This window comes from Amblyomma mixtum, chromosome 9, assembly GCF_055824585.1.
Source record: "Amblyomma mixtum isolate Tamu chromosome 9, ASM5582458v1, whole genome shotgun sequence".
In the NCBI taxonomy this organism is placed as follows: Eukaryota; Metazoa; Arthropoda; class Arachnida; order Ixodida; family Ixodidae; genus Amblyomma; species Amblyomma mixtum.
The window spans coordinates 101,308,749-101,335,008 of NC_143020.1; the positions used below are offsets into that span (position 1 = coordinate 101,308,749).

At 46.2% G+C, this 26,260-nt stretch overlaps 1 protein-coding gene across 1 annotated transcript; it reads left to right on the top strand.

Moving 5' to 3' along the window:
- Window positions 1-5,149: 5,149 nt before the first annotated feature.
- On the top strand, window positions 5,150-14,622 carry LOC149330380 (uncharacterized). Its single transcript, XM_089559416.1, has 4 exons — window positions 5,150-5,237; window positions 6,656-6,839; window positions 7,829-7,976; window positions 14,533-14,622. Exons 1-4 carry the CDS (start codon window positions 5,150-5,152, stop codon window positions 14,620-14,622), a joined length of 510 nt encoding a protein of 169 aa, XP_089415542.1.
- Window positions 14,623-26,260: the final 11,638 nt, after the last annotated feature.

Consider the following 26,260-nt stretch of genomic DNA (forward strand, 5'->3'; position numbering starts at 1 on the left):
TGAGGGACGCCGTAGTGAAGGGCTCTGGAAATTTCGACCATTCGGAGTTCTTTAGCATGCGCTCACATCGAACAGCACACGGGCCTCGAGAATTTCGCCTCCATCGAAAGCACCCGCCCGGCTAGGATCGAACCCGCGTCTTTCGGGTCAGCAGCCGAGCACCTTTACATTTAGTATGAGAGGCAGAGAGACTTTAATGAATAAAGTAGAGGTCTGTCTGGATATTAGTCTAGCATGCTACTTCGGAAAAAAAAAACATTATTAAGGATGAGTTAGCTTCAAACCGTAGTTGCATGCTCGCCAAGAACTAACATTCAAGCCATTCGATAGCTTCTCATGAAAATCCCAAGTCTTCTCGTACACGAATGGAACTTCGATACTCAGCACCTCAATTACACCGCTGTTCATTGCTTGCCTAATGGAGTAGTGGCTTTTAGTAGATTAGATATATAATAGTATTCCTAAATACATCAGAAAGTAATAAACTAGCGCCATATCTCAGAGCACGAGCCGGGTGAGTGCAACGTATGAAGCATGGCCTCCGAGGCCAGGCACAAAGGCTAGGTTTACTGAACCTGCCTTGGCTCTGCCAAGTCGTCTAATCTCTAAAGCCATGTATGATGATTATGAACACTGCCGCAAGAATGGATTCTACCTCTACGCTGAGCCCTCCATACCGCGTATACCGATCGCAGCAGCATAGCACTCGACGTGTATAGTCCCTGTTTTCGGAACAGTCACGGAACAAAAATACAGCTGGGCTTATCCGAACTTCGTACGAATTATTAGAATGGTATTAGAGAACTAGAGCGCATATTTGATTCGTTTCTAATAATTTTGGGGGTGTAATATTTTGTTCGTTCGAATAATCGCACAGCTGGATATTTTACTCGGTATTGGAAACTAGCGAACATTAGCGCACCCCTACTCGTAATGTTTTACCCCACAGCAATTATATTTAATTACGCACTTTTCCTACTTTAAAGCGCCTAACAGGGCGGTCCCCAAGGCGGTCATGCTACCTACATTTGAAACCTTTGCTCGACACCATGGCAGGGCAGCTTCCTGTGTGGAAAAAAAATACTTTCCTGAGCAAGAAATAGATGGACGTCGCAAATTTCTGTGGCGCTCCCAGAAATTGCTGTCTTGTGCTGTAAAATCTTTCTTTTTCTTTCACCTCGTAGAGCCCTTAAGTAAAACATACTGTCGTCTTTGTTTCCTTTGCAGAAGAGTAGCAGGAGATAAGGGAATTCATCACTTGTGCATCAATATGTTCGATAGAAGAAGAACGCTGAGATTGGCGTTTAGGCAAGCTTAGATGAGCGCGTGAACTCCTAATCTTTTTGAGCCATTCATGTTTCTTTTAAATACAATATTAACAAAAAATACCGGATTTTTTCCGATAGTAGAAAATAATTATCCGAAAAGGCTCAACTTGCACAATTCGCTCTAAAGTGACCATTCCATCAAGTAGTGTGATAAAATCACCTTTTCTCTTAGGTCTTAAAGCACTGGGGCTACCTCAAATTGAGACCTCAACTATGGGGCTTATGATGACAGCAAAAGCCCGCAAGTACTCAAATTAAGAACCACTGGGTTTCCTGATGACCTTGCCTTTTTTCTTTCTCTTTTCTCTGGACGAAAATTTTTCGCCATGCCTAATATTGTCCTATACTGCCTGCCGTTCCGGTAGCCATCGAGGCCGAATAGGAGATAGCTGTTTCTACAATAGCAGAACGGCACTTGTGGGCTGTCATATAAACACAACCTCACTTCACAATCTGCATCACTGTGCAATTGTTGTTCTTTGTTGATTTTACAGTTTTCCTGGCAAATACTCCATGCACACGACGCGGGCTTTTTCTGACATCAAAAAGTATGCCGCGCATGGTTATCACGCTGAATTCCTTTATGTGAATGCATTGCTGTTTAGTACCTTTTGTATATTTTGTCACTTCGGCAAAACCACGAGTGCAGCATTACTCTGAGAATAGAGGAAAGTTAGGTCTCATGAGCCGCACCGGTAGAAGCATCTGCCATCGCTGGGTAGCGGTGCATGGATTAAAGGTGCACTGAAGAGGAATCTGAACTTGTCTTTTTGCCGCGGGAACTCGATCTACACGTTCCGAGCATTCTTAGAAACTGCGACTTATTGCCCTGTATGGCCGATTTCCCAAATTAAATCGAATTAACGGCCGGCTGCCGCCCTTTTTTTTGAATTCTGCCTCGTACGGTGGGCGGAGTCGACCAACGCGTGGAGTGCCTTTCACCCAGTCCCGTGGCGGCTTGCCGCTCTGCCATCGGCGGAGTAATACGTAGTAGTCCGTAGTAGCAAATAGTCCGCGCGTATTTTTATTTCTGCGGGCTTATTTTGCGGCTATATTATCTGCGAATGAAACTATTTATTCACAGAAACCTAAAAAACAAAATAAAGCGAAAGCAAAGCCTCTACGGAGCTGGCTGAAAGGAACTTCACGCGTTGGTCGACTCCGCCCATCGTACGAGGCAGAATTCAAAAAAAAAAGGGCGGGAGCCGGACGTTAATTCGATTTAATTAGGGAAATCGGCAATACAGGGCAATAAGTCGCAGTTTCGAAGAATGCTAGGAACGTGTAGATCGAGTTCCCGCGGCAAAAAGACAAGTTCAGAATCCTCTTCAGTGCACCTTTAAGCGCCACACCACAGCTCCAGTAGTGGTATAAGAAATACCAGGTAACTATGAGTGTCAAGTAGAGAATGAACAATTCCCCATATATAGGACTCAACAGCAACCCAATAACGTTATCGCGCCATAAGGTTAAGACGCAGTTTAAGTGTCCCTTCTAGTTTTCATGTCTTAATTTTAATAACTCGACGTTCAAGTTTTCTCCTTTTCGCTTCGTTTTTTTAGTGCTATCTCTCAATGCTTCGTTTAATAAATAGCATTAAAAAAGGTGTTTAATTCGTTGCAGAATAAGAATTGGCTCATTTCTGTATGCCTGGAAAAATAAAAATAACTCGTGCCGTCATCTCTACAACAGAATTCTTTCTCTGATAATTTTCTAGAGAGAAGAATTGCTCGGCGTTCCACTAAAACGCGAATCTTTGAGTACGTCATGAAAACAAACTGTGCATTGATTCAGAACATGAGGTGCAGCAACCGGTAACCACGGTAACCCTATAAAACTGTCCTCCGAAACGAAAGTACATCGGGGATGAGGGCAGGTATTCATGACCATAGATTCGTATGCATCTATGTATGCATGCATGTATGTGCGTACGTATGCATGCATGTATGTACAGCCTTTGTCAAAAGTTTGGAGCCCAGGGGGTTTGCTTCTGAAGCACACTGTGCGGTTCGTAATGCATCTCCAGCGCTCCCAACTTGCTGAAGGTAAGAAGATTTCTGGTCCTGCCTCCTCCAATGGGTAGGACTACCACGAATGTTACAGGAGTCCCACTGAGAGGCTTAGAAGCAAACCCTGTGGGCTCTAAACTTTTGGCAAAGACTGTACGTACAGTCTTTGTCAAAAGTAACCAGGCTGCACGTTTTTCTTATCAGTTGTATATTAAAGGTATTATGCCAGCTGCCAAGCTCTAAATTTCTCTATGGAAAGAAGAACCCCTGTCCTCACCTTCAAAGGACTTTTTGATTGTAGCAAAGCAGACATTTGGGCTAGTTGGTGTGAATTCATGGTAAAAAAACAGCGCAAACTAAGACAGCAAACACAGAAAAGAGGGGAGACACTACAAGCGCTGACTCGCAACGTACGCAGTCTACGCAACGTACGCAACGTACGCGTACGTACGTACGCAACGTACGCAGTACGCAGTTATGACGTACGCAGTCGTGGGTGGTTATTGTATATATTTGTTCTGTTCTTTCTAATAAACGTTAGTTGCGAGTCACCGCTTGTAGTTTCTCCCCTCTGTTCTGTGTTTGCTGTCTTAGTTTGCGCTGTTTTTTTCACCATGACTTTTTGATCTTTAGGGAAGCCGTGAGGGCTCTGGTATACGAATAAGAAGCAAACCATGGGGCCTGGTTACTTGTGACAAAGACTGTACGTATGTATTTATTTATTTTTATTTATTTCAATACCCTAAAGGCCCAATGCGGGCATTACATAGGGGTGGATTCATCAAAGAAAACAACAGATATACAACACAGAATACAAATGGCTGAAAACAGAAGTAAACAAGTTAAGAAGGCAGGTACAAGTTAATAAGAGGAAAGAAAAAAAAGGCTAATATGTATGAGGTATTTGAAAAAATGCACATGTAGCAAACCCCGCAAAGAATCAAGAAAAATCCCGGCTTTTAAAGTTACTAAACACAGCATCTTACATTTTGCGGAACGTTACGGCCAGCACACACACACACTGGAGCAACCAAAAAAAAACTTAAGAAGTGAATCACAAAGTGATAAAAAAAAGAACGCATATCAACATATGTTAGAAGTTTCTAAAATAGGACCAAAGAGCTATTTGAAATGCTGATGTTTCAGCGATAGTCGCAATGCTAGAAGGAAGCGAATTCCACTCTTCGATAGACAAGACCAAAGGTGAGTATTTGTATCGTTCTGTCCGAGCGAAAATAGGCGAAAATAGCGAAAATAGACGCATACATGCACACTAGATGTGTGCACGTATCCGCCTATTTACATATATGTTTCACAATGCGGAGCATTCAAGTTCCAATGTTTTCGGTAGATGGCTTTCAAGTTCTTACGGACGGAAATTAAGCATCCCTGCACTCCATTTCCTCTGAATGTAACTTGCGCGACGGAAGGACAAAGGCTGCCTAAACTTCCATTTTATTCTTTGCGAATGAAGGGTAGCACAGAAAACATTCTTTCCCAAAAGCTTAAAAGATTTAGTCTGGGATTTTACTGCCCGATTCGGCCATTAACTGTTGACCCCCGCGCTAACATCAGCAGCAGGCAGTGCTTTCAACGCTGTAATTCACGTTCATGGGCTTTAGAAAAGCCATAACTCACATCCTCATGACCAAAGGATGCGAGAAAATTATGAACATTCTAAACGGCTTTTAGTCCTGAATTCTGGGGTCTTTGTACTTAGTGACGTAGTGCGTTTACGTAGAACCAGGGCTTTAAAAAGCCAATGCTGTACCTTGATTGCTGTGCGCCACCCGATAGACAGACAAAGCGGAGATGATCGCCCTGGCTTGTTTTGGCCTCCTGGCCGTTGTTCAGCTGGCGACCAGCTCGACACAAAATCCTCCTGTGACAGACTGCTCCGGTAAGCCCTCTGTACCTTTTTTGACCCACCGGATGGTTGAAATCGTCACCTACAGAAGACAAATTCCTCCTGCAAGAATCGCTGCGGAAGTGTCTTCTTCCACGATAAATGATTTTTTATAAACTTGTTCATGGCATCCTTTTAACTATTTGCTACACTCTTTTTAGTCATTGCTTACTCTGTTACTGAAAGGAGTTACAACTGTCAGATTTTCTAGATTTTTATAGCAACTACTGCAAAACCCGTGCTCCGCGTTATAACTGCACGCAGTTCGTGCGCCAGCAATGAAGGATTCTTTGAATTACAGAGCAGATTGAAGATATACGATTTCAGTACGTTAATGTCGCATCTCTAACACATCGAATGATTCGCCATGCAAGTTACATTTATGACCTTTGTCTCTCTGTCTCTGATTTCGAGTTTAAGGGACATCTATTTCCATCCCATGTTCTTGCACAAGCAAAATGATAATTATGGTCTTCCTACAGTGGAATCAAAGGCATTGTATTTTGAAAGAATTGTTCGAGACCGCTAAAAATCTACCTGCTTGCAATCTTAAGACGCGAAAACAGTCGTCTATTCAGGAGGTGCAATGTCTATGTTCTTTACAAACTTACTTGCAATATGCTACCTATCAATTCAATTTTTTGCCATTTTCTGTTATCTTGTACGCGGAGTCAATAAATTTCACTGGATAAGTGTGTCTTGCCTTAGTAGTAAGTAACAGTTTTATGTGGCAAATAGCAGTGTATTCTTAATGAGTATCAACGTCTCTGTATGCTCATTGTCGACAAAGCATGTATGTGTTCGAAGCTAATACTTTAGAGACCCTCCCTTATCGTTGCTCGGCCCAAAAGCTGTATACTTTTATTATTGGCAACACTCGTTTAAGAAAATGAAAGCAATAGATAATTGATATGTTAAATGGTAATAGCCGGCAAAATTAAGTTGTTCTGTATCTAACGGTACTGCGTTCTAACCACAGAATGAAATTTATAAGCTGGTAAATATAAAATACACGAACTACAGGTGCGACCAAGGCCCTGTTTCGCAAACGTGCTAGAGTCGATACCCAGTTTTTGGCGCGTATCCCAGTGGCTAGACTACACCACTCATCACTCTAAAATGGGGGCAATGAGCCTATTCTCGTGTAGGCATGACGGGTTCGAATCGAGTGCTAGAAAAAAAAATTAAATATAATTTTTACAGCCATAATGCGCATTTTGCGGTCGAAAAAACGCAAGCGTACCCGTTAAGAGGCAGAAAATAAATTAATATTAACGAAAATAAATGGATGGAGTTGGTCTCAATGTCCCTTCAAGTATACGCACGGTAGGGAATTTTAGTTCCGATTAGAAATGTGTTCTTTTTCCATCAAAGTTACCCGTTGATAATTTTCAACATTTGCCTCATTTCAGGGTTGCAAAACCCGGGCTTCGAAATCTCCAGCATGAAAATAAAAGATGCAAAGCTTGGCAAGACCATCGAATTCGACGGAACGATTGTTGTCAACAGAGTTATTGGCAAGAATCCGATCTTACACGTCTCCTTTGAAACGTCCGAAAGCTCCGAACTTCTTTGCATTGACAGCTTGTTTCCATGGTAAGCTTTCAAAACATCGTTCAGGGGTATTCGGTTCCTCAGAACCAATTTGACGGTGGCAGGGAGCAGCGTAGCAATACAGTTTTAACGGCAGCCTAAATGGCATGAACTATCTCAGACCTCTGAGGCACCTGCATCAGTTCAGCTTCGAAATGGCTTTACTCCAGAAAGTACCGCACCTAAGCAGTACCGAAATCATACAGCTAGCTTGTGTGTGGCGTTCTGTTAAGCATTTTCGCTATGTTCTTTCGTTTTAATTCGTCTTGTACATCTTCCGTGTTTCTCCACCATGTCAAATCAACTCCATCACCAATTCGCGGTGTTGATCTAGTAAAAATTATGTGTAAACAAAACATCCATCTCAGCTGCCCACAAGCTATGTATTATTGTGCCTTCAGTGTTACGTGTAAATGTAATTATTGAATAGTATCTTCTTTCCTGTGTGGTCTGCAAAATTTTCTCGTCCTTTGCACTTACAAGCCCGAAAATTCTGATAGTTTATGAACAATCTTTTCTCGTACACTTTAATATTTCACAGTAACAATCAATATATCTCCACATCTTCCGTCGGCAGACTTGTATTATTTTTATACTGATGTCCCTCGTCAAAAGCGTTCCCCATTGCTTCTCCATTGCAGATTAAATGTTCGATGCGATCAATGAAAACACCATAAAATAACGATTTTGCTGCATATAGGACGAATGGATTACCAGCACCTTGCAGTTTTCCAATAATCGAAATTTTTGTCTTACAATGTTGAGCAGGACTGTTATTTTGGTAACTTCTGCTTCAACATATATAAAAATTCGACATGTTGTTCACCTTTTCGAAATGCCTATACTACCTCTTTCTATCTTTTAATGTTAGGAAAAATTCTATGCCTTACGAGGTGGCAAAAGGTTTTTGAACAGACTCACTGAAGCCAAGAAGTGTTTGAAAGTTTTCGTTAGTTCTCCCATTACCTATTTTTATTTCTTCCTATTGACAGTGAGCTGAAGACCTGTAATGGCACCACACAGATAGAGAAGAGAATGAATGCAGACTGGGGCAACAAATGCCCCGTCCAGCCGGGAACTTACACAGCGCCCTTGGAATTCCAACTGCCCAACAGCCAGAAGGCGAAAGAGTTCTTCGGGGTAAGCTCGACCTTCATTAGCTCGTTTCACCAGGGACTTGTGCCTCTTGAGGATATATGTGGATTTCTCATCAGTTGCAGACTTTGCGACGGTCAAAAAGATGTCGAAGGGTGCAGTATTAAAAAAAGAAATATTTGTTGTCACCGTACATGAAACATCTGGGACTGGCTACGAGCTCTAAAGTTAACTTTCACTGGCATCTTTTGCATAAAAGCTGCGATATTCATTGTAGCGAAAGCTACACCACTATAGCTGGGACGCATTTCGCCGTGACCCTCCGAATGACCCTGAAACGACCTTGAGATAAGTCATGGCTAGTGTTACTATGCGCATATACCCAATCATATGTGGTCCACTTACACCTTTGACTTTGACCTTTGACCCCCGAACTTTTGACCTTGGCATTTCCCCTTGAACTTCGATCGTGAACTTTGACCTTCAGTTTTGACGCCACAAGTTGTTTACAGAGGCAGTAAGAAAGCCACGTGGTAATCACGTTGTATCACGTGATTCACTTCACAGTTGTGTTGTCAGGTAATCACTACTGTGCGCTACTGATCATCGATCATTCTTTGTCTCCAACAAGCCAGTCAATGAAGAGGAATAGGCGCCAGTAAGGTGGTGGGGGGAATTAAGAAACAATAAAAGACGTACCAGAGATAAACCGTGTTTAATAATGCTTATGTAGCTTTCGCTACATGAAACTGGGTTCGGCAGAGTTGAACTGCTGCCTATCTTTTTGCGGTGCTGTTGAGCTAATTTTGAATCTTCGAAAGAATTCAAGGAAGAACGAGGACGGTAGATCAGAATTGGAGGCCACACACAATCAAAATTTTTAGTGAACTAAGTCTCGTACCGTGTTCTCCACTTGGCCTCGAGCCGTAGCGCTGTTTCACTGTCAATCAGGTCTGACCAACTCGCCCGCCTGTTTGAGTTAGACTCACACAAGCAACTTAAACTCGCAGCGTTGTAATTGGATAACAATACAGATAAAATGAAAACATTTCGGAGACTGACATGCCTGTGAGTGGTTTTCGTTCCTGGTCTGCCACACAAGTTTCTCTCACAATTTGCCGAAGTTTCTATAACTGCACCAAGTAGTCCGCAATAGAGTACTGCTGAGCTGATATGCACTGCTCAGAGTGAATGTTTCCTGATCGAAACATAAAATGAAGTTTATCAAGTGCAACAAAAAATTCGTTTCGTTATGATTGAGAAAAGACAGCACAATTCATTCATGATGGACGCATCGGATACAGAAAGCAGCGGCCAGAATAACTTTTTCAAAATGAATTTATGTTTATGTATAGAAAAGCCGAGTGTGAAAGCACTGAGGGAGCTTGAGTATTTTAATCTAGTTGCTGATTAATAATACCGTTTAGTTTTTCGTAATGAATATCTTATTCTCGGCGTATATTAAAAAATTATATTTAATAATAATGATTTATTTCCATCACCATACAGTGTTGGAGGGGATGGGAATAAAAGCGGTTATCGCTTGACAAGGTTCCCACCCCCTGTACAGCAAGTAGGCAGTGGCATGCGTCGGCACTTCTGAGAAAATAAAAGAGAGAGAGAAAAAAAAACAACAGACAGATACACAATCACCAGCGTGTGCAGAAAATTAATGCGGCTTTAAGAAATAACAACAAAAGCAACAACAATAACAAAAAAACCTGTTATAAAGATTATAACAGCAACCAATACATCAAATACAAGTTCAAAGTGTGAAAGCTAGAAAAATGTGGCTTCGGAAATAAAGTAGTTGAGAAGGTCAGAGCAGCTAATGTTTCCTATATCAATGTTTGCAGTAATTAATCTATTGAGGAGTCAGGGAAGTTGGAATGTTACCATTTGGCGTCCATAGTTTGTTCTGACTAAAGAAACTACATAGTGTGGTTTGCGACGGCCTGGGTATGCGCACTGAAATAACTGAATTGGGGCTAAGTTAGATATGTTTGTAATGCATCTTCTTTGTTCTATTTTATAGGTGCGCAATAGTTTATATGCATAAAGGTTGAAAACGTTAATAATCTTGTGCTTGGAAAATAAGTTTTTAGTTGAGTATCTATATGGCAGGTTATGAACAATTCTGAGGGCCCTATTTTCAAGAACGGCAAGTTTTTTCAGACTGGTTTGTGTAGCAGTACCCCATACTAATGAACAGTACTTTAGATGTGAGCGAAATAATGCACGATATAACATAAGTTTTACCTTTTGTGGGAGACAACATTTGAAACGTGTCATAAATCCTATGGCTCGAGATGTCTTTAATGCTATATGACTTATGTGGTCGTCCCATTGCATGTCTTCAGTGAATATTACGCCAAGCGATTTGAATGATTTTACTAACTCAATCTGGTCTCGGTTGTAATGTAGCTCACCAAATTCACTGCAATTTTTATTTTTTGGATGAAAAAGTATTGCCTTAGATTTTGTTGCATTAACTGAAAGAAGATTGTTATCGGACCATGTCTTTATTTTTTCCAGGAGTATGTTTGCATTTTCCAGTAACTTACTACCAGTAGCGTCGGATAAAAACAAACTGGTGTCGTCAGCATAAATTATGAAACGAGCGTTATTATCCACACTAGTGATGTCGTTAATGTAAAGGTTGAATAGCAGTGGTCTAAGGATACTTCCTTGGGGCACTCCGCGGGTAACTGTTCGAAGAGTTGACTTGTATTCATTTATTTGGACATACTGTTTTCTGTTGGACAAGTAAGATTTAAGTAAGAGTAAAGCTGCGCCTCTAATTCCATAACATTCAAGTTTTTTCATCAAGATGCTATGGTTTATGCATTCAAATGCTTTGCTGTAATCTAAGAAAATTCCCAAGACCAGGTTCCTATCTTCAAAATTCCTCAGTATATATTCCTTCTGGTGTAAAAGAGCAAGTTCTGTTGACCGGTTTTTTCTGAAGCCATACTGGCAGTCGGTAATTATGGCGTGTTTACTTAAAAAGCTTTCAACTCGTTTAAGAATCAGTTTCTCGAAAGCTTTGGAGAAGACGGGCAAAATACTAATTGGTCGATAGTTTCCAAAGCTGTTTTTGTTTCCCTTCTTGTATATAACTGCTACTCTAGCAATCTGCATTCTTGCGGGGAAAGTGGAAGTTTCTATGCATAGGTTGTATATGTGCTCCAATGGCGCAGCGATGATGTCGATAACATACTTAACTGGACGCATCTGGATATTATCCGCATCACACGAGGTGCTGTTTTTAAGGTCACTAAAAGTTGACAAGATTTCTCTGGTAGAGACAGGTTCAAGGAGCAAAGAAGGGGGGCGCCTGTCAATGGATATGTGAGATGTATCAGCTGAGGGGTTCAACGCAGGAGTAAAATGCTTGTTAAACTCTTCTGCGAGATGGTTACCTTGGTATTCTATGCCATTGTCAGTAATTTTATCGGGATTACCAGCCTGTGAAACGCCAGAGTCAAGTGACCGGATTTTACGCCAGAGTTTATCAGGGCGATTAGATGTATCTGCAAAGTAGTTCTCGTAGTACCTCAGTTTTGCTACTCGTATGTCAGAGTTTAATTTATTTCTGTACTTCTTAAAGCGGTCAAAAATAAGAATATCTTTGGTGTGAACAAATAGCTGATATAGTTTGTGCTTTTCTTTAATACGCGTATGCAGTTCGCGTGATATCCATGGTTTTCTTATTGTTTTTGGTAGCCTCTTTAATTTTGAAACAAAGTGTATGCTGTAAGCATGAGTAAAGTTCTCGAGGAATAAGCCATAAGCGCTCTCCGCGTTGGCCTCTTTGTATATATCGGACCAGTCCACACCTAGAATATGCGCTCGAAATCTATCTAAAGCTCCTTCTGTAATACATTGACACATAACTTTCTCACGAGGGTCACGCTTCGGAACCTCCTTCCGGCAAAACAAATAGATGCCCATATGATCACTTATGTCACAGCATGTAACTCCTGAGTGAATAAGCGCAGAATCAATATTTGTTAGGAAGAGATCTATGCATGTTTGGGAATTGGGAGTTATACGGGTTGCTTTGGTTATCATATTTGTAACGCTATAACATCTAAGACCTCAAAATCTACACTGCTGCTCGTTGAACATGACATATCTATGTTAAAATCTCCTCCAATGATTACATCGTATTTGTTCTTATATACAAAACCCAAATAAGATTCCATTGTTTCAAGAAACATACCCATATCACCAGACGGTGGCCTGCACACCACATACATTACAATGTTTCCTGATTTAACTGAAAGGATTTCAACGTCATCCAACAGGTAACACAAATCGTTTAAAATTTCGCACTGTAAGTTGGCATTAACAAGCATGCACACACCACCGCCACGAGAGGCTTTTCGATTTAAAGAAAACGTTGAGAATGAAGGCAATTCAAAGGCATCGCTGTCGGTCAGCCAGGTCTCCGAGATCATAATTACATCAAAAGGAAAGCCAAAGCTACTCAACAAAATAGAGAAGTCATCTCGCTTGTTCCTGACTGACCTGGCGTTTAGATGAAAACATTTAAGTATTGACAGGCTTTTCAATTCAAAAGAAACACTGCTACTGATTTCGCACGGGAGAGGGTACGCGTCCGGTGCCATCATGATACTCTGTCATTGCATGCAACATTCACAAACGGTACCTTTTCAAGGCACCGGATCAACAAGATCACTCTCATCTCGAATGATCTGAACAGAATCACCTTCCCTTTGGCGAACAAGCACCTTCCCGTTTGAGCACCAAACATACCGGAAATTGTTTTTCTTAGCCAAATCTTTAGTTTGCAGAAGCAGCCATTTCGTTCTTCCGGTCAGGTTTTCACACAAGTACACATTTTTGCCTTTCTCTACCAAAGATTTTCTGTTTTGAAGCCATTCGTCTCTTTGTGTTTGTCGTTGAAACCGCACAATAATGGCTGGTATCTTATCCACTTTCGCAGGAAGCCGATGACATGCCTCAATGTCACTCTTACTAAGCTCTGCAACATTGATTTCTTCAGCCACTTCGTTCACTTTGGCTAGGAGGTCCTCATGCTCGGTTTTAGAAATGCCATGAATTTCTATGTTCTTTTTCCTGCTTCGGAATTCCAGCTCGTCCAAGTCATTATTAAGCTGAGAAAGTTGTTCTTCACATCGCATATTTTCAACCCGTGCCATTCTTTTCCGCAGGTGGGCGATTTCTTTGTCTTGGTTATCAAGACGCTTCATGATTCCATCAAAATGGTCAGACATTGTCTGGACGGATTGCTCAATGTTATCTACCTTATCTTTCAGTGGCATTAGACTATCCAGTTTTTGGTTGAGCTGAAGAAAAGCAGCGACCATGTCGAAAGGAGGAGCGTCGGCAGGTGGCAGCATTTTTCCGCCACGAGCAGCTCCCGTTTTGCATGTTTGGCAGAGGAATGCTCTACGCGAACGAGCACTCAGTGCTTTTCCAGACTCAGAAATTCCGGAACAGCCATGTACATGATAAGGGTACTGACATTCTTTGCATATTACAAGCTCATCAGGAGCATCACTTGTTTTGTTGCAAGCAATGCAGACTTCCTCTGCATCCCCCATAAAGAACAATCACATACAAAACAACCGCGTTACGACAAGCTTTGGCAGCAACAGTGGCGCTAGAATAGGTACACGGTGGCTAAATTTAGCAAGAAAAAGTGCACCAACCTGGAAAATGTGCAGAGTCGTGCGAGCCGTATAAGCGCGTGTCCGTCGCTCGCCACTGCCACTGCCAAACTGCCGAGAGCGGGGGGCGTGTCCAGCTATCGTCGATGTTAGAAACAGCGCATTGTTGCTCGAACAACTTGACGGCAGCCGATGCGTACAGGTGTCAAAGGGAAGCGACTCTTTTAACCAAGTTGTACAGTCCACGCAGAACGGCCGGCAGTAGATTCTCGGGCCAATGCCGGGTGACAGCAAGAGGGCCAAAGCAGGAACGGACCTGGAAAATGTGCAGAGTCGTGCGAGCCGTATAAGCGCGTGTCCGTCGCTCGCCACTGCCACTGCCAAACTGCCGAGAGCGGGGGGCGTGTCCAGCTATCGTCGATGTTAGAAACAGTGCATTGTTGCTGGAACAACTTGACGGCAGCCGATGCGTAAAGGTGTCAAAGGGAAGCGACTCTTTTAACCAAGTTGTACAGTCCACGCAGAACGGGAGTAGATTCTCGGGCCAATGCAGGGTGACAGCAAGAGGGCCAAAGCAGGAACGGACCTGGAAAATGTGCAGAGTCGTGCGAGCCCTATAAGCGCGTGTCCGTCGCTCGCCACTGCCACTGCCAAACTGCCAACTACTACCTAAACTCATAACTACCTAAATGAGCGCTGGCCCGCGTCTTCCGGTACCTATGGTGGCCTACATTTAGGATTCAGCTGTCTTTTTGACGAACTGTCCACGACTGCCATACGCAATGTTGCTAACTGCCTGAGTGGTCACATAAAGTTTTTTTTTAAATTGTTATAACCTCAAGTTACCTCTAGCTCTTGGTTATTCACACCTAACACTTAAAAACATCCACACGTGTTTTAACTGTGCATCGCAAGTTCAGGTTCTTATTTGCTGTTTTCAGGACGGAAACGTCGTAGCCACATTCAACGTTGTCGACGAAGGCAAGGTTCTTGGTTGCGGGTCTGTTCCCGTAACTATTGACGTCGACTAAAGGCACTGAGCCTAACTCAACCTACGACACCAGTGGATGCGTCCCCATGCACGGCTTCAAGAAAGAAGGCCTAAGAGCAGTCCCCCTTCCCCCTGTCCCTTTCCTCTAATAGGCGTTCTTCCTCTCTTCTTGCGACGATCGTATTCTCGAGCGCTAATAAAATGTTTCTTTTAAAGACACCCTTTCCTTTTACATCAACAGTTTCATAGAAAAGTGGTAGAGACCGTTTCAAGGTACGTTAGCGTAGAAGCGCCAAAAATTTATTTGTTTATTTAATTATTCTTCTCTTAGGGCTTACAAAAGCATTATGGAGGGGAGGCGCAGAAATACAAACGTCACTCTGCAGTTTCATTCGAGGGCAGAAAAAAATAAAGGCAAGAGAATTAAGAGAATAAACGAAACAACAACAAAAAAACGAAAAAGGGCACTAATCGAAGACATTGGTGCCGGTTTCTAATGCATAATACATCGGTTTCAACAGAACACAGCATATAGTTAGTTGATTTCGCAACAACGTATCAAAAAGTGAAGGAACAGACATACAGAACATGATAAACGCCGAGTGCGAGTAATAAGAAAAAAAAAGGCTTCAAAATATGCTAGTAAGCGAAATACGAAAGCGATGGTTGTGGGTGATAGCGAGCAGGACAGTAGATAGGTGGTTCCAGTCACGGGATGTTCTTGGTAGAAATGAATGTGCGTACGTCATGGTGTTTCGGCGAGGTATGACAACTTTATAGCAATGGTCGACACGTGCAGAAACATGAGCGGGATGTGTGATCAGGCGCGATCGGAGCTGGTCGTTATGATGATAAATCTTATGGAAGATGCAGACACGAGGAGCCTTAGGACGGAGAGCGAGAAGGGGAGAGGAAAGGGCAAATTTATGCTTTGTTTCATGTCAGCGACGCTTGCCTTGCGGTTGTAATTACTGAGGATAAAACGAGCAGAGTGATTTTGTACACTCTTCTAGGTGTTATTCAGTGATACATGGCCTAGGTCCTATATAGAAGAAGTGTACCCTCGATTGGGTCGGACATAGATAGTATATAACTGTTTTTTGGCCAAAATGGTGCTAGTGAAAAGTTTCGTTTTAGATACCCACGTATGCGATTGGCTTGGGATGTTATGTAGTTAATATTAATCTTCCAGGAAGGACTACCTATAATATTTACTCCGAAGTACTATCAGCTGAAACAGAGTCAAGTGGAGAACAATTAATGGGGTAGTTGGGACATGATGATTATGAATCAATAACTGTCCCGTTAAGATTGTCTTTTTTATTTTAGAGGCTGCGAATGTTAGTGCACAACACTGAAACTTTCGATACTAAACCGCTTCCCCTCGCACATTTCGAGCTTTTGAAACGAAAAGATTCAATACGCAGGTCAAAGCCGAGCTTCGCGTGAGCCGAACTGGTGAGTTATGCGCATGCGCGAAACCGAGTGACGTCACGCGCCGCGCAGGTGGTCGCTCCTCGCCGCTGCCGCAGCCGTCGCCGCCGCCGACTCCGTCGCCTGACCTTTCGACGCAGCCGCGCGCTACTGCGCATGCGCGTCGCCTCCTCGCTGTCGCTAAAACTGCGCGCTTCGCCTCCTCGCCCACCGTTAGTTCTTTCGTTGCAGCCGCGTGTTGCCCGCGTCGCAGCCGGACACCCTCCTCTCCGCATTCCTTCGGGCAGTGTTAACTGCGCCGATTTCCGTCTCTTCCTCCGCCTCCCTACAGGCAGTGTGTGAACAGCCGGCTTAAGTCTAACCTTACACACGCAACGTGTGCACTCAGGGCGTATGCTTCCTCGCACTCCATTCGACAGCCGCCTCCGCCAGTTCTCCTTCCCTGGAATTTTGTGCAGCTAAGCGATAGCAAACCAACTGATCTACGTCGGCCATCATCTACCCTCGCGGCGGCGTCGTTTCGCGAACGAATTACACAGGAAGACGCCCATCTGCCGCATGGCTCCATCGTTTTATACGTTGACGCAGGCATCCAGGCTTGCGAAACCCCTACTTCAATTTACTGCCCTTGCAAGCCTGCCCTCAACAAAACGTCCAGGTTTCGCTTCCCAGAACCTCCTTCCTCCTTCTGTGCGGAGATGCTTGCCGTTCAAGAGGCACTATGCACAGTGGCCGCCGTTCCCCTACTACCTACGGCTCGCATTGTCATCCGCACCGACGCTCTTCAAGTCATACGCCTACTACGACGCGTCAGTCGCACCCCAGGCATTTGCCAGGACATCCATCGTCTCGCGGCACGCATCACGCAGTCAATCCGAATTCAGTGGGTCCCACGAAACCTCCTGAGTTCGCAAAGCCGTGCAGATTCGGCGACCCAACTTGTGACCCCAACTTCGTCTTGGCCTCGAGTCCTAACACTGGATGACACCCCCCTCCTTTTAACAAAAAGGAACACCTCCGGCGCCGCACACGTGCTCTAATCCCTCCGTGTGCGGTAACCCTTCCCCGTGGTCTTACCCGTGCAGAGGAGGTTGCGCTTCGGAGGATCCGGGTCGGGGTTGCCCTAACTCCGGCCGTTACACGAAAGTGGCCGCAATTCGAAGGTGTATTTCCCCGCCCCGGTTATCCAGTCTGCAAGAACAGAAATCTTGAGGCCGACATTCACCACCTGCTGTGGGTTTGCCCGGCGTTGAAGCCGACAAGAATTCGGCACCTGGCGGCAGCAGGTCTTTCGCCCGATAATAGTGCTTCGTACACCGCTTGGACACAAAGACCTCATCATCGTTCACTGCTCGATTTCATTAGATCAGCGAACCTTTAGTCATTTATTTAGGCATCCTCATTTATCATTACATGCCGTTTTATGCCCTGAGGCATTCAACATCGCATTAAAAGAAAAACTGAAGGTTTTCGTTCAATATCCAGGCTTAACCGTAGCTAAGCCACTGCCTAATTTTTTACGACTAAGAGTGGTCAGAACGCGTTGCCATGGTAGGTAGGTCATTGTTATCCACTGTCCGGCTAGCGGACGGCATCTCGCATGTTGAGAAGTGCGTAAAAAATAGCATTTTTCGTTGGCACACACTTTATTGCGACTTAGCTTGTACTCAGTTTTGAGAGATTTGCCGAACTCAAAAAGTTACTCTCGAGCTTGACGAGTAGTTGGGCAAAAGTCCTTGCTCATGCTATCCTGAATCTCCATCCTGAAGGCCGAACCGCATGAAAAATGCCTTTTCTTTGGTCTTGTACGTTGTGAATTTAACCATAAGGCGCCTATTTCTTCCGGAAACATGTTGGCATTTATGAGCACGCGCTACCGCATCTGATGTTAGGTGCAGTTCAAGTTGGTCAGAAAGCACAGCTCATAGTTTGTCTTCGGACTGCTGGGGTGTTTCTGCTTCTTGATCGTTTATTCGAAAAAGAAAGATATGGTGACGAGATCGGTTTTTCATTTGATCACTCCGAGTGCGGAGCATTACGAAACCTCTTCAAGGCGGTCAATATTTCCTCGTGCTCCATTCATGTCTAGCTGCAAGATTGCAAGAGAAGCGGTTTGCTGCTCTACACTTGCTAGGCATTAATGTATTTCAAACACGGTGTTAGAGAGTGAAACTTGCTCTTGCTTGATTTCGGTAATGGTCTGCGACAAGATAGCTTGGTTTGCTTCGATCCTGACGGTTCGGTCCCGGCCGCGGCGGTCTAATTTCGATGGAGGCGAAATTCTACTAAGCCCACTTATTGCTTTCCTAGCTCTGGAAAAATGAGTGTTTTAGATTTGTCTTTTAGTTCTCCATCTGTTTTTAGCGATTTTAAATGGGATGTTTTAGACAACCCCTATAGAAGCGATCATCTCCCTGTTGAAATCAGCCTGCCATCCCCACCATCAGTCATCCCGACAAAACGACGGCGCTGGAAGCTTCATTTAGCACACTGGCAACTTTTTAGAACACAAGCCACTTTAGAAAAAAATGTTTTAGAGAATCTTAATATCAATTAAATAAATGAAAAGTTCACAACTTGTATTCTCGCTGCCGCACACTCGGCTATACCTCAATCTTCAGGAATAGTACGGCAAAACCATAAAGTGTGGTAGACTGAAGATTGCAAAGAAGCAAAAAAACTGCAAAACAAAGCTTGGGGTATATTTCGCAGATACCCTAAGCAGGAGAACCTTATTAACTTTAAAAAAGCAAGAGCTAGGGCTCGGAACGTACGTCGAAATGCCAAAAAAGCATCATGGCAGAGCTTTGTTTCATCAATAAAAAGCCACATCACATCAAAAAAAATGTGGGAGCAGGTACATAAACTAGATGGTCGTTACTCCCCATTCACGGTTCCTCTTCTGACGGCTCCTGGTGTGCAGACAAATATAAAAGAACAAGCAGATATATTAGGTGAACATTTTTCCACTATATCGAGTTCCTCTCACTGCACAGAATCATTTTTAAAATATAAAAACACGGCCGAAAGACAGAGACTGCCGACAACAGGCAATGCTCACGAAGCATACAATATCCCAATTACACTACAAGAAATTAAGAGCGAGCACCACGACCAGATGGCATTCATTACGAAATGCTCGCCCATCTGTCTGAACCTGCCCTGGTATCACTTCTGACATTTTTAAACAAAATATGGGTATCAGCAGAGATACCAGAGGCTTGGAAAAAAGCCATTGTGGTACCATTGTTAAAGCCCGGAAAGCTGCCTACATCCCCTGGCAATTACAGACCCATAACCCTGACAAGCACACTTGCAAAATCCTTCGAAAGCGTTCTGAACATTAGGTTAATGTTTGTATAAGAATCCCGTGAACATCTTGGCATTCATCAGTGTGGGTTCAAAAAAGCATGCTCTACAACAGACCATCTTGTTCGCATTGCGAACACAGTTCGAGAAGCATTTATACACAGACAACACTGCCTTGCGGTCTTTTTTGATTTAGAGAAAGCTTATGACACCACATGGAGGTTCGGCATTCTGCGGTACCTTGGAGACCTCGGCATACTTGGTAGGATGCTGAAATGCTTGAGTGACTTTTTGTCCAACCGTTCATTTAAAGTACGTCTCGGTGTCACTCTTTCTAAGAAATTCACTCAAGAGAATGGCGTACCTCAGGGATGCATATTAAGCTCTACGCTCTTCATAGTAAAAATGAACTCCCTAGCAAAAATAATTCCAAAGTCCATCATGTATTCAATCTATGTCGACGATCTCCAGATTGCTTGCACATCCTCTAGTGTTACATCGTGTGAAAGGAAAATACAGCTGACAGTAAACAGACTAACAACATAGGCAGATAAAAATGGATTCAACTTTTCCTCGCTAAAGTCAGTAGCTGTACTCTTCTCGCTTAGAAGAGGGCTGCACGCTGATCCCACTCTTTTCCTGAATGAGGTCACATTACCAGTGAACGATGAACACAAGTTTTTAGGAGTAACTTTAGATAAAAAACTCAGATTCCTGCCACACATAAACACCCTCAAAAAGAAAGCTTCTCAATCCCTGAATATAATAAAAGTACTGTCACGAAAACATTGGGGTTCCGACAGAACATGTCTTTTAAAAATTTACCGCTCTGTAGTACGCTCTACCCTTGATTATGGATGTATAATGTATTTCTCAGCGAGACCATCATGCCTTAAACGACTAGATCCAGTATACAACTTAGGTTTGCGTCTTTCCACCGGTGCATACAGGACGTCAACCATAAAAAGTCTTTATGAAGAAACCAACGAACCATCACTTACAGACCGAAGAATCATGCTCACATGCTCGTACATTTTAAAAATCCGTTCGCTGCCCAAACACCTACGTTACCCCATAGTCACAAAATGCCCATCAAGAACACTGTACAACAACAAGCCACTAGCTATAAGGCCACTTCTCCTGCGTTTTGAACAGATGTGCCAAAACCTCGGCGTTCTAGACACATTACCTGCCATTGCACGAAGACGAAATCCACTGCCTCCATGGTACAATTTTCCTGCAATCTGTGACCTAGGTGTGACCTAGGTTCCCGCTAGGTGGCGCCGCCCTGGTTAGCTGGCTGCCTACCGTGCTCCGCTTTCACCTGCCCCTGGCATAGTCCAGGGCTTCGCCCGCCCCTGGATTTCCTCTCCATCGATTCAGGAAGGCTTCCGAAGCACGTGGATACCATCGTCATCACGGCCCACTGCCGAGCTGGCCCTCCAAGCGCCTCCAAAAGTCTGATGCGGCGCGGCGCCTCGCTAACCCTAACGCGCCGCGCCTGCACCTCTGCAATGCAGCGTCTGACGAAGCCCCTGCAGCCCAGACCCACTGATGCCGCCACCGCGGGGCCTACTCCAACCGCCCACGTCACCGCGCAAAATCCTGTTGGAACCAACACTGTGAGCGACGCTGGGAGCTCCGGATCGACGGCCGCGGCGCAGCCGGCAGCGTTCGTCGTCGCCGCAGCGTCCACTGCTAGCCAACTCCACGCTCTAAGGGACGCCAACATCTTTGGGCCCATAGACGCGTCGCAGCCGCCTGCTTTCGTCGACGCCGCCGGTGCCGCCGCGCCTACACCTGCCACATTACCCGCTGACACCAAGACCTGCAGCCCGGCACCAGCGTCGCAGATTGCGCCTCAGGCTGACGATTCGTCGGCAGACATGGACTTCATGGCGTCCCCGGTAGACGACACTCCATCCCCGGAAATCGGCTGGAGCACCATCGGTGCCAGCCGTAAGCCTGCTTCCGCCACCCGACCCCGCTGCGAGCTCATCACTGTTGGAATACAACTCCCTCCTGGTACCCTCAATCCCAAGCTGCCTCTCTACGACGTGCTCGCCGCAGTCACCTCAGCTGCACAACTTTCCTCCAAGACCAGTGCAGACATCACCCTTCAGGCCAAGCCAGCCCAAAGCCTTGTGTTTTTAAAAACTCATTCTCCTCTCACCGCCCACCTCCTACTTTCGATCACGCAGCTTCACCTTCACGGTAAGCCTGTCAGCATCAACACTTATTCCCCCCATCCTCCCATCTCATGCCTCGGCGTCATCCATAACGTCGGTGGCCACTTCACTCCTGATGAGCTCATGCATGATCTAGAGTCTTTCAAAACTGATATTCTCGTTGCTCGCATGATGGGATCCACTCAATCAGTGCTCATTACGTTCGCTGGTACCGTCATCCCCCACTTTGTTTATTTCAAACGCGTTGCCTTCCGGTGCCGTCCTCATAAACCTAAGCCTCCCACCTGCACCCGTTGTCTCACTCTAGGCCACCGCGCCCACCAATGCCCCCAGCACAGCGTTCCGGCCAAGTGCCGTCGCTGTGCTGCTCCTCTACCCGCTGACCCTTCCGCTCATGTGTGTGCCCAGCCCTGGTGCGTTCATTGCAAGGTGAACACCCACCCCTCCCTCGACCCCACTTGCCCCTTTCTCCTTGCTAAACAACGCGAGTGTGCTAAAACTGCATACCTCCGACGCCTAGCTTTGCGCCGGGTCACTCAACCAACCACCCCCTCCTCCTCCTTCTCTAATCATGAATCTCCATCAGCTCCGATCACGTCACCACCAGGCTCCTACGCCGCCATAGTTAAAGGATCCTCGGTGCCAGCCACCCTCTCTTCCACTAAACCACCCTCTCCATCCTTGACTGACGAGAGACGCTCATTCGACCTCCGGCTGGCAATGCTGGAACGCCAGCAGCGAGAGCAGCAGCGCATTTCCCACGATCTACAACAGCAGATACGTGCCTTGACTCAAACCCTCCAGACAACCACCTCCTCTCTTACCTCCCAGCTTAGCAAGCTAAATGAGCACCTTGCCACGTTCACCACTCCCTCCTCCAGCGCCCATGTCGCCCCTTTGGCTGACCTTGTCGAAACCACCACACAGGCACATCACACTCGCTTGGTTCAGCTGGAAACTTCGGTTCTCCAGATTCTTACCACCCTCCAAGCACAATCAAAGCAATTGGAATCCTTCACATCTATGCTCCAATCCGTCCATGAGTCACTGCCCCCGGCAAAAAAGAAGGAACGCGTACCATCGCGTTCCTCTCCACTATCATAATGGCGTTTGGCGAGGACCTCGAGATTGTGCAGTGGAACTGCCGAAATCTTTGCCACAATAAGACCCCCCTCCACCAGTATCTACTCACCCGCCCCTCTCTGCCTCATTTTCTCCTTCTCCAGGGGACCCGGACGGCCCGCAATGTCCCAGGCTACCGCGCCTACCATGCCACTACGGCCACACCACTTGCGTCTATTTATGTACGCAGTGACGTGCTCGTAGCGCAAATTGACATCCCCTCCACCCTCCTTAAATATTTAGTTGGTGTGGTTTATTACCACCCATCTTCCCGCATCTCACTCGTCCTTTTGTCTTTTTACAACCCCCCTGTCACTTCCTCTTTATTCTCTGCTCTGGGCAAATTCCTTCACTCTCTTCCTTCTACCTCCCATCTCCTCTTTGGTGGTGACTTTAATGCCCCTCACACACTCTGGGGCTACCCACAAACCCTCAAACCCGGCCGCCTCCTCCATTGTCTGTCCCAGGAACGCCACCTCACCCTTCTTAATACTCCTGGCTCTCCTACTCGAGCGGGCACTGCCTCACAACGCCCCACGACACCCGACCTCACTTTCTCTCGGGGTTCACTTTCCTTTCACTGGCAGGTGACAGCCGAAACTCTTCTGAGTGACCACTTTCTCATCCATATCACCGCCTCTCTTTCCCACATCCCTCGCTGTCATCCGGTTATTCACACTGACTGGCATGCTTTTCGCACTAATCTCGCCTCCGACTCCTTTCAATCCTACGACGACTGGACGTCGCGCATCTCTGCAGCACTCACGTCCAGCAGCCGTCGCGTTCGCTCTCGTTACCCAATCCAAGACCCAGATCCTCACCTTCTCCGTTTATAGCGTCGCCGTAAACGTCTTCAACGCTCCTTTCGCTCCCAACCACACAATGCCCAACTTTCCTCCCGGATCACTGCTCTGCGGGCCGAGATCGTCGCCCACTGCGCCTCCCTCGAGCACTCTCGTTGGAGTGCTCTTTGTGATGGCCTTGATTCTTCTTTGCACTCGCGATCCGCATGGTCTCTCTTTAAATCCCTCCTTGGCACTAAGCCTGCCCTTGCTCCCACTCTAGCTAAAGCCCTCACTCAGGGGACTCCCTCCGAAGTTTTTGATCAACTCGCCTCTCTCTACCTCCCGCCCTTTCTGGCACCCTCCTACCCGGTGTACTCAGGTGGACCTAACCCCGATCTGGACCAATGCTTCACTCTCCGGGAGCTCGAATATGCTCTGGCTGCTAATGCTACACGCTCGGCTCCCGGTGAGGATGCCATTACATACACCACACTTCGTAACCTTCCTGACTGCGCCAAAGAATTCCTCCTCCAAACCTACAATGAGTCCTGGCAGAGCGGCTGCTTGCCGAGCTCCTGGACATCCTCCCTTATTTCTATGATTCCAAAGCCGGGCAAACCTCCCTCTCTCTCTAACCTCCGCCCAATCTCCCTGACGTCGTGCGTTGGTAAGACCCTTGAGCGAATGGCTTTGACTCGCCTCTCTGATTTTCTTTAGGCACGGGAGTTCTTCCCCCATTCTATCATTGGCTTCCGACGCCGCGTCTGTGCACAGGACATGTTTCTGATTCTCCAGCAAACGTTTCTGTCCCCTACACCCACTCAAATTTACGCACTTGTGACCGTCGATGTTCGCAAGGCCTTTGACGGTGTTTGCCACGATCCCATCCTTTCTCAACTCGCCTCTTTGGATTGTGGCTCCCGCATGTACTCCTATATCCGCTCATTCCTCGCTAACCGTGTGGCTCGCTTTCGAGTAGATACCCACTTGTCTAACCCACACCACCTCACCCGTGGCACTCCTCAAGGTGCTGTTCTCTCTCCTACCCTTTTCAATCTCGCTATGGCCCCTCTCGCCTCCCAGCTAGCTGAAATTCCCGACCTGCATCATATATTTTACGCCGATGACATCACACTCTGGTGTTCATCTGGCTCTCCCGGTCACGTACAGGACACCCTGCAACGTGGCCTAGATCTGATCGACTCCTTTCTCACCACCGCTGGCCTCTCTCCTGCTCCTGAGAAATCCGAGCTTCTCCTTCTCAACCATTCCTCCTACCAGCGCTCACACAACCACTTCGTCTCTCTCCACCTTTCTGGCTCTCCCATTCCTGTCGTCACACAGTGCAAAGTTCATGGCTTCCCTTTGCATGCGGCTAAGAATGTGCAAGCCCTCCACCGCGCTGTCACCACCTGCCACTCTGTAACTCACCTCCTGCGGCGCGTGGTCACTCGACGCTCAGGTCTCCACGAGGCTCACGCGTGCCGAGTTGCCCACGCGATGGCCCTCAACAAGGTCTTGTACTTTGCACCCTACGCTTCCTTCACTCAGACTCAACTTAACGCTCTCGAGACTGCCCTTGTGGGCCTCTACAAGGCAGCTCTCAACCTCCCTATCACTACCTCTACCACTAAGCTCTTTGCCACAGGCCTCTTCCATCCTCTTCGTTCTCTTATCAGTCTCCATCGTGACTCGCAGCTTGCCCGTTTTTCCCTTACCCTTCAGGGGCAGTGGTTATTGACTCAAGCGGGTATCTCGCCCATTCCAATCTCCCCGTTTACCTCTCCTATTCCCACCCCCGCTCCCAATCTTCGTATCCTTCCCCTCTCGACCAACATGTCCCTCGTCCTGCACGCCGGACGTCGTCATGCGGCCGCACAGCACCATTCCCCTCTCTTTGATACCCAGGGTGTAGCTTACACGGATGCCTCTTTCGTGGCTCCTCGAGGTTCCTGCGGCTACGCCCTGTACCATCCACACCTCCCTGCTCCTGAAACCCACACCAGCGGGCCGTATCTACACTCTCCAGACGCATTGTCCCTCGAGGTTCTCGCCATTGCGCATGCCCTCCAGTCATTTGCCCTCCTTCCCTCTCTCCAAGAGTACACAGTCTATTCAGACTCACAAGCCGCTATACACAACATACAGAAACGCACCCTGACCCCTTCTCTCCAACAGGAGGTCGAACGAGCGGTCTCCGCACTGCAGCCTTCCATCGTTTTCCTCCGCTGGGTCCCTGGGCATTCAGGGATTGACGGCAATGAGCTGGCCCATCAACTCGCCCGCGACACACTTTTCCGGGCACCGTTGATCCCCTGGCCCAAGCCCTCGGAGGACGGTGGGAGACTCACCCTTCGCCGCACCATAAAAGAGGTCTACCTTGAGCTCCGCCTCGACAAACGCCTTTACCCTCCCCCTCATCCATCACTCACGGTGCCGGAGTCTCGCCTTCTTCGGCACATTCAGATGAATGCAGTTATCACCCCGTCCCGCCTCTTCCTCTATCGCTATCGATCGGACCCTTCCTGTCCCAACTGCCCCTGTATCTATGCGGACCTGGCCCATTGCCTCTTCTATTGCCCGGCTGCTCAGCAGTCGGGTTCCTTCCCCCCACCCTCTCTATCCATCACCACCTGGCTCGACTGGCTTGGCGCTGAAGGGGAAGAAGAACAGCGGCTTCTGGTCGCCCAGGCGGTCGAAATGCTCGGCCTATAAATTTTGGTCGAATAAAAGTCTTTTACTACTACTACTACTACTACTTACACACTTCCATAAAAAACAAACTCCACAACAACATATAATACAAGAATTCCTTGCACTGGAAGAAAAATACAATAGT